This window comes from Anolis carolinensis, chromosome 6 (assembly GCF_035594765.1).
Source record: "Anolis carolinensis isolate JA03-04 chromosome 6, rAnoCar3.1.pri, whole genome shotgun sequence".
In the NCBI taxonomy this organism is placed as follows: domain Eukaryota; kingdom Metazoa; phylum Chordata; class Lepidosauria; order Squamata; family Dactyloidae; genus Anolis; species Anolis carolinensis.
In genome coordinates, this window is record NC_085846.1 from 35,541,702 (window position 1) to 35,555,528 (window position 13,827).

General features: G+C 43.3%; 1 protein-coding gene across 9 annotated transcripts in view; it reads left to right on the forward strand.

The window, feature by feature from the left end:
• Positions 1-13,827, forward strand: part of ubtf (upstream binding transcription factor) — a 48,855-nt gene that overhangs the window by 197 nt on the left and 34,831 nt on the right. For 6 of the 9 annotated variants that reach the window (XM_003222434.4, XM_062983772.1, XM_062983771.1 and 3 more), the window contains exons 1-4: positions 1,241-1,373; positions 6,026-6,177; positions 7,306-7,481; positions 13,394-13,477. In XM_003222434.4, the coding sequence (XP_003222482.2) occupies positions 6,120-6,177; positions 7,306-7,481; positions 13,394-13,477 (318 nt within the window). In that variant the 5' untranslated portion in view covers positions 1,241-1,373; positions 6,026-6,119. Of the gene's footprint in view, positions 1-199; positions 338-1,240; positions 1,374-6,025; positions 6,178-7,305; positions 7,482-13,393; positions 13,478-13,827 lie in introns of those variants that run through there. The other 3 variants (XM_016994548.2, XM_008113277.3, XM_016994547.2) reach the window with 2 other exon arrangements.

The following is a 13,827-nucleotide window of genomic DNA, read 5'->3' on the forward strand; positions in this document are numbered from 1 at the left end:
GCTTCTTCCCCCCGCGGCAAAGGCGAGGAGTGGGTGGGCGAGGAGGGGAGGGGGAAAGAGAGAGAGAGAGCGAGAGAGGAAGGCACGATCCGAGGCGGAGGAGGAGAGGCTCTGCTTGCTGCTGCTGCTGCTGCTTCCTCCTCCTCCTCCTCTCTCTCTTTCCTGCAGCCGGGGCTTGGCTCGCTATTCAGCCGACGCTGAGCTCCGCCATCTGGGGCTGCGGAGGGAGGGAGGGAGGGAAGGAAGGAGGCGCTTTTGTTGCCGCTCCGGAGGAAGCAAGCAAAGCAAGCACCAAGGCAAGGCAGGCGAGCAAGCAGGCGAGGCTCTTGCAGCAGCGGTAAGCAAGCGGGGGGAAACACAACACGAGCTTTTCTTTTGGGTAGATATATTCATTCGTTGTACAAACTCAAAGGGCAAGGAATCGGGCGGCCCTTTTTTTCCACGCGGCCTCCGAAAGCGGAAAAGAAGGGCCACGAGTGGCGGCCATAGAAGAAAAGCTTCTCCTTTTGCGGTGGCAAAGAGACTAAGGGCCCTTCCACACAGCCCTATGTCCCAGAATATCAAGGCAGAAAAACTCACAATATCTGCTTTGAACTGGGTTATCTGGGGGCCCTTCCACACAGCCCTAGATTCCAGAATATCAAGGCAGAAAACCCTACAATATCTGCTTTGAACTACCTTGAGTTCACACTGATCTCTATTTCAGTTTAAAGCAGAAAAAGTGGGATTTTATTCCACATTAAAGCCTCTGATAATGTGGGATTTTTTGCCTTGATATTCTGGAATATGTGGCTGTGTGGATCGCCGCCGCGGTGGCCAAAGAAACAGACGGAATCGCCTCTATTGCATGCTAAATGCTCCCCTTTTTGTTTAAAGAGAGGGGCCTTTTTATTATTATTATGGAAGCCAAGACAGAGCAAAAAGGTCACCCGACGTGCCTTTAATTTGCACAGAAAGGAGCCCAAAATGGGTGGTTGTTGTTTGGAGGGTTTCCTTCCCGAAGCGGCCCTTTCTCGCCCGGATTCCCCCGGGGAGCGCCGCTTCGGAGGCCTGGCTTCCCTCCCTGCCCTTCCGCCGGCCATTCATGGCGGCCTGGCTCGCGCTCTCCTCTTTCTCTCGCTCGCTCGCTCCCTCTCCTCTCCCTCCCGCCGCCCCCCTTCCTCCAGCCGCGGCTCCGATGGGGCTCTTGCTGCAGCGGCTCCTCTCTCCGGCTCCTGCTGCTCCTCCTCCTCCCCTTTTCGCTTTTGCCACAACGAGGCGGGTTCGTCCTTCCTTTTGAGCGGCGGCGAAGGCAGCAGCGCTGGCTTGGCTTGTCTCCCTTCCTCCTTTCCTTCCCGCGGCTCGGTTTCTTTCTGTCTGGAAGCGCCCCAGAGGTTGGTTTCTCAACCAAGGCTGGATGTTTGGGAGGAGAAAGAGGATACAATAAGGAAAGAAAGGAGGGGAAGGGATTCGGATTGGGAAGGGAAAATATAATAAGGGAAGGGATTTCGGGTTGGGAAAAGCTTCCGATTGGGATTGGAATTGATTTGGGTTGAGAAAAAGCTTCCGATTGGGATTGGAAATATCGTAAGGAAGGAAATTGAGAAAATGTTGGGGAAATGATATAGGAAGGAAGGTAGTTTAATGGAAGGGATTTGGGTCGAAAAGAAGCTTCCGATTGGGATTGAAAATATAAAGATTAGGGTTGAGGAAAAGCTTCTGATTGGGAATAGGAGAAAATAATATGGGGAAGAAAAGGAGGTAGTTGAATGGAGGGGATTAGGGCTGAAAGCTTCCGATTGGGATTGAAAATATAATGGGGAAGGAAGGGAGGCACAATATAATGGATTTGGGCCGAGAAAGGGCTTCCGATTGGGATTGAAAATATTGTATTAAAAGAAAGGATTTCGGTTGAGAAAACTTCTGATTGGGATTGAAAATATATGAAAAAAGATTTGGGTTGAGAAAAAGCTTCTGATTGGGAATGGGGGGAAATATAATGTGGGAAGGAACGAGATACGGTCTAATGGAAGGGATTTGGGTTGAGAAAAGCTTTCATTCGGGAATGGGAAAAGGACTGGTTTGGAAAAAAATATTCTGTTTGGGGGAAAGGGTTATAAATATCGCCATCTCAGGGAACAAAGAGCCAAAACGAGGGCGTCTGTTGTCGAGTTAAGAGGGCAAAGAGGAGCTGCCTTCTGATCTGGGAATAGAAAAAATATTTTTAAAAATATAATCGTAATCCTAGAAGGCGAGGATCCAAAGATGGCCTCGTTTTCTGGGAAGGGAGAGAAAGGCTCCTGGGGAAAGAAAGGGGTTGAAAGTCAAATAAGAATTCCAGGAGGCGAGGATCCAAAGATAGGAAGGGAAGATCGGTCAGGAAAGGCTGCCTCCGCCACCAAGCCAAAGAGCCAGAGGAGGAGGAGGAGGGAAGGAAGGGAAGCTGAAGGCTGGAGTCCATTAAAAAAAAGGCGAGAAGGAAGCGGGGAGCCAGGCAGGCGGGCGAGCGGAGGCGCGTCGGCGTCGGCGAGGTCTCTCCTTCGGAGGCGCCCGCGGGGCGTGAGGAGTGGAGAGAAGAAGGGAGGCGGGGGAGGAGGAGGCGAAGCAGCAGCTGCGGCGGCAACAGCAACCCTGGCGGCTTCCCTGCCTGGAGACAAGCGGAGAGAGGAGAGGGAAGGGAGGCAGGCAGGAAGGAAGGAAGGAGGGGGCGGCCAAGAGTAGCAGCAGCAGCTGCGCTTGGCGCTCGCTCTCTCTTCTGCTGCAAGGCGGGGATTGGCTGATCCGAAGAGCCATAGGGCGGGGGAAGAGCTCGCCCCGCAGGACCCGCCCCTTGGCCTGCTCGCCCCGCCTCTCGCCGAGGAGTGTCTGCTCGCACTCAGAGTAGGAGGTCCTGCGTCTGCTGCCTCCTGGAGAATGCTGGGTCTTGTAGTTTAGGGGAGGAGCCTTTAAAACCAAAGCAGCACTGAGCCTCACTTAAACTACAATCAAATGGGATGCATACTCTTTCAGCTTTAGTGCAATGCAATGCTTGCACTGCAAAGCTACGGACAATGCAATTGCTATTGCCCGCTTTTGGTCCAAAACTATTTAGCTGTTTGAGATTCCTTTATTTTATCACTTTTAAACTTACAGTAGAGTCTCACTAATCCAACATAAACGGGCCGCCAGAATGTTGGATAAGCGAATATGTTGGATAATAAGGAGGGATTAAGGAAAAGCCTATTAAACACCAAATTAGGTTATGATTTTACAAATTAAGCACCAAAACATCATGTTATACAACAAATGTGACAGAAAAAGTAGTTCAGTACACAGTAATGCTATGTAGTAATTACTATATTTACGAATTTAGCACCAAAATATCACGATATATTGAAAACATTGACTACAAAAATGTGTTGGATAATCCAGAACGTTGGATAAGCGAGTGTTGGATAAGTGAGACTCTACTGTATTTATTATGCAATGCTTTTGACACAAAATAAATAAAAAGCTCTAGTGCAGGCATCCTTGGGCCTCCAACACCCAGAATCTCTGACTATTGAGCAGGCTGAAAATGTTTGGGGAGGGGTTGAAATCACCCCCCCCCCCAAATTGACTTTTCAGGTCAGTGTTTCCTAATCAACAAGGCTCTGAAATTACTATAATTATGCAAAGATTTGGGGGGGGGCAGTGGTGCAGCGGGTTAAACCGCTGAGCTGCTGAACTTGCTAACTGAAAGATCAGAGATTCGAAACTGGGGAACCAGGTGAGCTCCCACTGTTAGCCTCAGCTTCTGCCAGTCTAGCAGATCAAAAATATGCAAGTGTGAGTAGATAAATAGGTACTGTTCCAGCGGGAAGGTAACAGCGCTCCATGCAGTCATGCCAGCCACATGACACAGGTTCTTCGGCTTAGAAATGGAGATGAGCACCCGCCCTCAGAGTTGGACACGAGTAGACTTAAAGTCAGGGGAAAACCTTTACCTATGCAAAGATTCTTCACAGGTAATAGTTATCTCTTTAAATTGGTTCTTGCCGGCCACAAATGACAATAATTTCCATGACTGGCAGATTTTTTTCTGCTTTCTTCTTATTACCTTTATTTATCATGATAATGGGTGACATCAAGATGTTTTCCACTGTGAAGTAGCAAGAAATGTTCAGCAAAGTACAAGTTGTTCTGATAGTACTCTGTTTTGTTGTGTCAATCGAAGACTTCTATTGCATTTTTCTATTTCATTAAAATGGTTTAACAACCAATGCACCAAGCTTCTGATGGCCACCTTTACCCCCACCTTCTCCTCCAAATACCACACTGAAGTTACAGAGTGCACCTTGTACATGAAAAGAGTAGGCTAACTAGGTAGATCTGCTGAACCATTTGGGTTGAAATTTTAGGTGTCTCTTCTTATCCACAGGAAATACGTATCCTGGCAATGGATTCTATGGATTTTGCACTAATAGAGCTTTCACTTGCTCATCAGAAACAGTCTTGTTCATATAAAATCCAAGGTCTAACAATGACACAGCTTCTTGTCTTTGCTCTTGTTCCATGGTTTGTTTGGCAGGGCTTGGATTAGATGAATCAGTGGGAGATACCTCAGTTTCCTAAGGCCCCTTCCACACAGCTGATTTAAATCCCACATTTTCTGCTTTGAACTGGAGAGTGTATAGCAGTGTGGACTCAGATAACCCAGTTCCAAGCAGATATTGTGGGATTTTCTGCCTTGATATTTTGGGTTATATGGCTGCGTAAAAGGGTCCAAAGTCAGGTCTTCTCAAACTGGTTTTTAATTTAGTCTGCCCTTGTTTAGGGTGGACCAAAATCACAAAGGTGCCTGATTTTTTTTGGGGGGGGGGGGAATTGTAATGTGATTGTCTTTCCTTCATGAGGTGCTGTGGTGTTGTATTAAAAGCAAAAAGTTCAGGAGTTATTAAATATCAAAGACCCTGTGTGATTTTTGGTCCTTGTTTCCTTTTCCCTCCCTCATGTCACTCTATATTTTTACTGTGTTTATAAATGTACAGATTGTTTTATTGAATGTTTAAATGCATATTCGAATTGGGGCTTCATGGATATTTTCATCTACATTTGTTTTCAATGTATAAGCTGCTTTGAGCCCCCCCCCCCCCCTTTGCGGAGAAATGGAAGGTAGAAACCTACCTTTCATTTGTTTCTCGATGGCTTAGTTCTTTTTGTTTCCTCAGTATTCTTGGTCATTTCGTAGTTCCTCCTTCCTCAAAGTACTTAATATATACTTTGTTCTTGCGTGCCTTCAAGTTATTTTCTATGTGTACTGACCTTAAGGGGGACTGATTTCAAGGATTTTTGTTCATATGGGTTGGTATTGCCTTCCTCTGAGGTTTGCATGTCACTGATGATGGATGAGAGTTTCTCTCTAAAGACACTTATGTAGAAAAGAAATTGTCCGTCCTTTCTCAGTCTAGGAAAGAGATTTTGTGTGTGTGTTTTATGTGATTCCTAAGAACGTTTACACCAGAGAAAATATTCCTATTACTGTATATATGGCAAGTTAATTTCAGGGTGAAAAGGTTCTTGCCTGTGGGCTGTGGTAGCCCAGGGATGGGAATTGTGATGGAATTACTGCTCTGACCCTTAAATGTGCAATTACAGTTGTTCCTCACGTCCATGGTTTTGTCTTTTGCAGATTTGGTGCATGTATTCTCTCTAGGAATCTTTATGCTCTCTAGTGTGACTCTTGTGTCAGTTTCCTCCAGATTGCTGGAGGACTTGGAGAGAGAGAAACCTCTGAAGGTCCTCTAATGTGATTCTATGGTCACCTTCTAGTGGAAGTTGACCTTGAAATCCTTAAAAGGGATCCACCCAGATTTAAAAAAATAGTAATTTCTTCATTCATGTTTTTCACTTTCATGGGGGTTTTGTACCCCTAACCTTAGAAAATGTAGTGATCTGGCTGTATTTGCAAGGATTGTTGGTGTGGTGTGTTATCCAGGGACAGGTTCTCTGTGTGTAGAGTATACTCAGTGGTGCTGCTTCATCTGAGAGGTAAGCCATGACTCCAGTTTGTTGTTCATTCTTTCAGAGTGACGGTTGATTGGCGCCACCGTGAAGGGGGAAGAGAGGGACTTGGAAGGGGGAGACCCAGAAGGTGTCACCCTAGGGTCTGGAAGTGGAGGATGAACGGAGAAGCAGACAGTCCAACCGAATTAGACATGACAGCCCCTAAGAATCAAGGTGAGAAGGGTCGACTTAACTGCACAGATCTCAGATTGCCAATAACCAGGCTGATCATTATTCTCTAAAAGGTTTTAATTTATACATGTGATGAGCTCAGCATTCACATTTCCCTGGTTTTGACTGTTGCCAAGGACATTATTATGATTTGCTCAAATAATAAGTCAGTTACATGTGAATGCTTTTTGGCGCAATGCCCAGTTTTCACATTATGTTGCATCTCATTTTTGTGCTAGCCACTTTGTGCTTGGTTTTTTTTGAAGTTCATATTTCTGAGTATCCACTGGTTATCTTAATTCTATCTATAGATATTGGGGGGAGTTCACAGTATGGGGTTCAGCTGCATTACCTTTTGCATGGATGCCAAGTTTCTCCCCTAAGAATCCTGTATCTGCTGTTATTGCCGTTTCCCCTTAATTATGTCATTTAAAATTGAGTTTTTTCTTGCTTACAGGAACTTTAGAATTGTAAAGCCGGAGGGAAGGGGAGCTCATTTATTTGAATGAAAATAATCTACTGGTTATAAAGCTTTAATTTGCAGGTTGGGAACCTTTTAGGCTAAATTAAATTTCAGAGAAATTCTTGGAGGGGAAGATTTTCTTGAGAACAACAATACTATTGCATTTTACTTTTTTATTCTTAACGTCAAGTACCTAAGTCACAGGGGAGACATTCAGACCTTTAGAATGGGAAATCCGCACAAAAATGGAAAAACTGACAGATAATGGCATGATGATGAAAGGATTGTAGAAATTTCATAGCAACCAGATTCAGTACAAAGGCCTGAAGTTCTGCATTAACCTGAGTGTAGGGGTTAGGAAAATGTGGCTTACAGGCTTTGGCATTATTGTGTCCCCTCCAACCTTCAGGCCCACAAATCTTAATTTTTTTCCTAGTCTCTTTGCACCCCAAATAAGGTCATATATCTTGGAACCTTGGCAGAAAAAAATCATCTCAAAACAGGGCGTGTTGAAAGAGAAAAGTCACATCAGGTGTGCCAGCATGGCCCACAAGGGGGTGCCCCCTTGCCCCTTAAAGGATTTCCCACCATTGCCTTTGTATGCATAGGCATATGCAGAATGTAACACTATACAGAGAGGTATCCTTTCCCTCATTGTTTTTCTTCAGACCGTTGGACCCAGGAAGATATGCTGACCCTCTTGGAGTGCATGAAGAACAATTTGCCCTCCAATGATGGTGGCAAGTTCAAAACCACTGAATCCCACCTGGATTGGGACAAAGTTGCTTTCAAGGACTTCTCCGGCGACATGTGCAGGATGAAATGGATTGAGATCTCTACTGAGGTAAATTCCTGCTTGGTCTTCTGGGAACTAAAGTCATGTAGCGTCACATTGGATGCAGTGTAGAACAAATATTGGGATGCAGAGCAAACACTTGGATGCGGAGCAAACACTTGGATGCGGTCTGGTCTTTCAGGTATACCGCACTGCTAATCCAGGCTGTTCAGCACTGGTCCATTCTTTAGTAACCTCTTGTCTTAATTTCGGTGACCTCCCCTCTCACCAGCTAACCCAAATGTGTGTGCAAACCACCATACCTGTGCATGTTCTATGCTCTCATTCCTAGACCTTCACACTCGACAGATTACACATTGTGTCCTTTATGCTCAGGAAGGTTGGTTGGCTCTGTACTTCCATATCTCTTTTAGCCGACAATCTTATGTCCACTTTTCTTAGAATAAACCTTTTCAAACTCACTGGAACTAAGGAGAGGTAGATAAAAGTTACAGTGTTAAGCTTCTAATTGTGCAAATTAAAACCATTAGTGCTAGAAAGAACATTCTGGGTAAGGTTGACTCACATAAAATGCAAAACCTTGATGTTGTGATATGTGGACACCCATAATGAGTCCATGTGAAGAGATGGTCTCTCATGCCCCCATTTTCCATGGCATCCAAGATGAATGCCCTTGCATTGACATTTCGAATTTAAGGTATTTAAGCCCAGAATTGCTATTTTTTGACAGTCAGATCTTTACAGAGTTTACAATTCTCATTCACAAAACTGCACTCCTTATAACCCCACGTTTTCTTCATTACAGCAATATAATTTGTGAGTGTGTGTGTGAGAGAGAGAAACAGAATGAGAGAGTTTTTCAGTGTTGCTGTTAAACAAAATGGAGGCAGAAACCCATGTCGATTACAAATTAATTAAGAGAACTACCAGTACATGGAGATCTGTCATCTTCCTACTCATGTTGAACCAGAGTTTGCAGTTGTCCTGTATGGGAGGAAGTGTGGGGGAATATTTGTATAGAATGTCTTGCTTAGGCAGAACAGTCCAGTGTAGTAGTAATACCACAGTTTAGCATTGTGTGGGAACATGGTCCACTATTCTGCTTCTAACATTAAAAAATCATGCTTTGAGGAAAATGAGTTTTGCAGGGAAACGTCAGCACAGTACTACTATGTTTAACTTCCTTCTAATTGAAATGGAGCTTACATTATGTTTTAAACAATGCTGTTATAAACATATTTATAGCTTACTAATATACTGCCTGCCTTCAATTGACTGCCGTTGTATGTTTTGTGCATATAGTTGGTGTTCGACACAGAGATAGGAGGGTGTCTGCTACAAAGAGCAACCACTTTTCAGTCATTACACCAGACTGGAAAATACTAAGATCCTCTACTTTTTAATCACGTGCTGATAATTTTTCATAGTAAATTTGCATGTTGTTTCAGATTCAGTGCCTATTTTGAGAATGAAAGGAAGTGAAAGAATTATTAAGTTACTCACTCATTAGAACAAAAGCTGGTTTTAAAAAAAAAAATGCACTAACTACAAAAATTAAGAAGAAAAATATTTTAAAATACAGATCATCAATTTCAACAATAAGAAAAGAAAAAAGTGACTTCAGGTCTTCCTTTGCAGTTATATATGCATATAAATATTCTCACCTTGTCGTCAGAAATATACAATACATTCCCTTTTGTGGTCTAATTGCGAAACCCAAAGTTAGTAAGCCATTTCCCTTTCTTTTTGCAAAAAGTCTGTAAGTGGTTTCCAGCCTTTGAGCAATGTTTTTTTTGCAGTTTAACCATTCTTCCATCTTTCACCTTTGTGCGTGCAACAGTATCACTGCCATGATCATATACTGAAGCAGTCTTCCATGACTCTTTCCCAGCTGTACATCCATCAATCCCAAAAGAAAATTTCCAGTTTTAGTTAATTATTATTAAAGATTAATTGAACATTAATCTTTGCAATCCTCTGTATCAATGTTTGTATACTTTTTTACATGTTCGCCGCAAATGATAAAATATCCCTTCATGTTTTTCACATTTCCAACGCATTTTAGATACATCTTTACAGTTCTGAGATCATATGCCAATGATACGTTTTATAAAAATTCTCTTTACAATCATGACATATGATGTAAATTTCACTCCTTTTGACTACATATTTCCCCATTGGTCCATCTGCATGCTATAATCAAAGCTTGTAACTCATTTTATCATACAATCTTGGAACTTGTTCTTCTATTTCAAATTTCAAGGACAGTTATGCATTTTCATCATGTGTGCACAGTTGCATTTCCCATTAAAGAAAGGAATAATGTGCTATCAATTGGATTGCTCCTCCTACCCACTCCTGTTAAGACAGGAAAATGAAAGATCTTCCGGTAGAAGCCATCTCACAGAAGATTGGTTTTTCCTGCTTACCACTCATGTAGGATGTGCTCTTCATGGCTCTTTGACCTTTGCTGCTACAGCCAAGTTCCAAACCCCAGATGCAGGTATAGAAGGGGAAGTCTGTTGAGTGAAAAACAGCTTCGCCAGTGTCCCGTCTCCTGAAGCACAGAAAGTGCTGCTCAGAGCCATTGAGGTAGGCAAGAAAATAGCCACCAATTAATCTGAGGAGAGCAATGTTAATGGAGACCCGTACACTTACTCTTCTCATATAGAAGAAGGGCAACTCTCTTCAGAGGACAACAGAGGAGGAAAGGAGCAGTCCCAAATCTGCTTGCTTGTTTTGCATGGAGCACTTACCTGTACTTTTAAGAAAAATGAATAGAGTTCTAGGCCATATCATCCCAACTGAACACTAACTCTACAGGACAGAGGTCTAACCAAAGGTAGCTGAAGACGTGTTTCCTACCAGCTCCCCTGCAACATGGGAGATGCCTTCTCCAGCTAACCTTATGCACCTTAGGGATGGATGAAACACACCTGCAGCAAACGACTGGGCACCAGCACCACTCAGAAGCTATATAATCTCCACAAATGTGTTACAGAGAAGCTGCAGATCTTCCTGGTGGACACTTGCATCTGTGCTCATAACTTCTCTTTTTTGCAGAGATGGCATACTAAAAGTATTCTAGGACAGAAGGGCAAAATCAGACCTTACGAAGGATCATGAAGCAGTTTTTGGGCCATTACGATGGCTGTATCCCTGTTCGCAAGAGCCTCATTACAGTGAACATTTGTATGAGATTTCCACAGATGAGACCTAAACAAACTCCTGAAGGCAGCTGACGATATAGCAGGTGGCACAGCACAATTGCAATAAGGTGCCAACTGTGACTCAAAACCTAGAATGTGTGCAGCGTTCACTCCTTTCTTGAGAGCTAACTATTTAAGGAGGTATGTGGAGCCAGTGCTAGGGAACAGCAAGGATTAAAAAGAGACATTAATTGCAGGAAATAAGGAAGATAGGAAGCACTTTAGACAATGGTATATCTCCTATTCTTATTCTCATTGCCACCCCCAGCTCTTCCTTTCAGTTTAGAAACACACCATGCAGAGGGTGGAAGGTTTCTGTGTAAGCCCAAGTGCTCTAGTACTGCAAGCAGATCTTAGTACAATGACCGTAGGGGCCAATGCAAGAACCAACAGGTGTACTGGTGTTTTGTTTTTTTTGTTTTGTTTTTTTTAGTAGGAGGCAGATGCCGGGATTTCGTACAGAGTTGGGAGCACTGTACTTCCTACCAGTGGAAGAGAATAAGAGTTCTTTCACTGGTGTCATGGTGCCTACATTGTGTTACCTAAGTCCAGGAGTTCAGTGATACACTGTTTCTTACCCGAAGCCATTTAGCATCTATTTCAGATTTGAGCAACAGAGGGGATTCTCCCTCTCCAAAAGTGAAAGCATTGTTACTCTATCCTTTTCCTCATTCCCAAAGAGAACAGAATTTGAAGAGTCACCCTGCATCTGAAAGAGACTAAACTACTTTATAAAGAAATTGAAATCCCACATGGAGATAATGAAGTATGACCTGGAGGTCAGCCAGCCAGGGGTCCCCCCATCATCTGTAGAGCTTCAAGATGAATATTCCTATCCACCTGGCACACTATCAGTTCCTGCACTTTGAGATTATCACTTAAACTGTGAGGCATTGATTGGCCTGTCACCAGCATCAGAGTGTTCATCAAAATCATTGTGGACCTGATGGCATACTGGAGGAAATTGCACCTGTAAATCTACTCTTACTTGCACCATTTTCTGACTTCAGTATTATGGCAGCAGGACCAACAAGATATTCAGCAAGTCCTAGAGTCCCTGTAGCAGGATGAGTTCTTAGTAAATGTGAAAAGAGTTCCCACAAACAAACCCAACATTTGGAACAGTGATTGACACCATAATGGAACAGTTTCCCTCCCACTAGACAGGACAGACACTATTGCCAAGTCCATTCTAAGTCAAGCCATATCACACCCAATCTAGCTAGTGCACTACAAGCTGATCATTGCTGCAATAGAGTGCTTCCATTGGGCGCTTCTCCACACCAAGTAGTTTCAGTGGTTCCTTCACCAATTCACTGTAGATTCAAGGAGTCCACAATCTATCAAGGTACATCAGCAAATTATTACGATAGCTCCCTCATATAGTGGCTCTCACCAACAGTTAGTGGGGGGCAGGGGGTGCCACCAGGAAGCTGGGGAGGATTTAGAGAAGCACAGATACCAACTTGAAAGATTAAGAACCTATAGCTATCCCCACTTGGATCAGGGCAAGTGGAACTGAAAAGAATTGGAACACAGCATCAACTGGGTGAAACTCAGAACTCATCCAGATTGCCATTTGCAAAACTAATTTTATGACTGTTCTCATAAGAATAGACAACATCACCATAAGAGCTCACATAAATTAGGAGGATGGAATAAGATCGTGCTCTCTGTTGATAGAGGCGTAGAAGTTACAGAGCTGGGTGGAAGAAAACCTGCTATCTCTGGAGGCAGAGTATATGCATTGCACCCTGAATGTGAGGCAGTACAGCCTTGGCTAAAGGGAATAAAGCCTCAGTCAAAGGTGTTCAGCATGGTCATAGCAGTGGGACAGCCATATGCATAACTATTCACCTCCACAGCAAATATCAACCCACCAAAGTTCATCTCCAGGAAACAATCAGAAGGGGCAGGGACCATGAATGCTCCCCTCCAGTCTGCTGTATTCCTTCCTTCTGATGCCACTACTACCCAAGCTGCTAATTGAGAGGATTCATAGATTTTGAGAGCCAAGGTGATCCTTGTTGGCTCTAGCGCAGGTCAGACGGGCTGGTTCTCAAAAATTATCAATATGGCATTGGATTCCCTGCCTCTGCCAATGCTCTTGAATCTCCTCTCACCAAGACTTTCCTGCAGCTCCATATCTGAAAATTGAACAGAGCATGATGAATAGCTGTTTCTACTATGAAAAGGTTGTAGGCGCTATCCTAGCCTTTAATGGCCTTAATGACCGGAATCAACGGGTTGCTGTGAGTTTTTTTGCTGTTAGCATGGCCATACAGCTCAAAAAACCTGCAACCATTGTTCTTGCAAGATGGTATCAACCACAGCCTCTGATTCAACACAATGAAGAGACAAGTTGCTGTATCACATCAATACTGCCACACGGACGGGTAACAGGTATAGTTTTATCCACACATGCACAGGTTCTTGGTGGTTCTACCCAATCTGGTTCTATTCACAGCCCATCACAATATATTTTTATTTCTATCTTTCTCACCATTAATTAACAGAAACAATTGTCTCAAAAATCTTATTATCTAGAACAAAGTCAGTGGTTAGTATGATTGATTCCTGTTACAACATAATAGTATATTGCACATGAGCAGTTGTGCCCTTAGATCTTGATCCAACTTGAATAATGGCATTATTTGATCTCATGAACCTTTAAAAAAAACTAAAAAGCCCAATAAAAAGTATTATAATTGTTGGCTTCTCATTGCCTAACAACTGCTGGTTTTCCTGCAGATAAGAAAGTATCGAACCCTGACAGAACTGATCATGGATGCCGAAGAGCACGTAAAAAACCCCTACAAGGGCAAAAAGCTGAAGGTAAGTATGTTGACTTTGAATAGATGGGCTAGGCATACCATGTTACTTTCTGAATCAAGCCAACTGCTCTTGTTTCCTGCTTGGCTTATGTTGCATGATAGTCCAACAAACATCTTCCGTGCTGCTTAATCCTGTCTCCTTTTAACCCTCTATATTTTGGTGATCATGGGTAGCTTAAGACACCAGACATTAAAAGTAATGTGTTACTTCTACTAATTTTATCATAGTAGTAGTAAATTTTTGCACAAGCAACCTGGCACAATTCTATTTTAGTTTTGTTTTCTTGGCTGTAAGAGCAGGGCTGTAAATCGCTGCTTTTCATTGTTTCATGATTATTTGTGTGCCTGTTA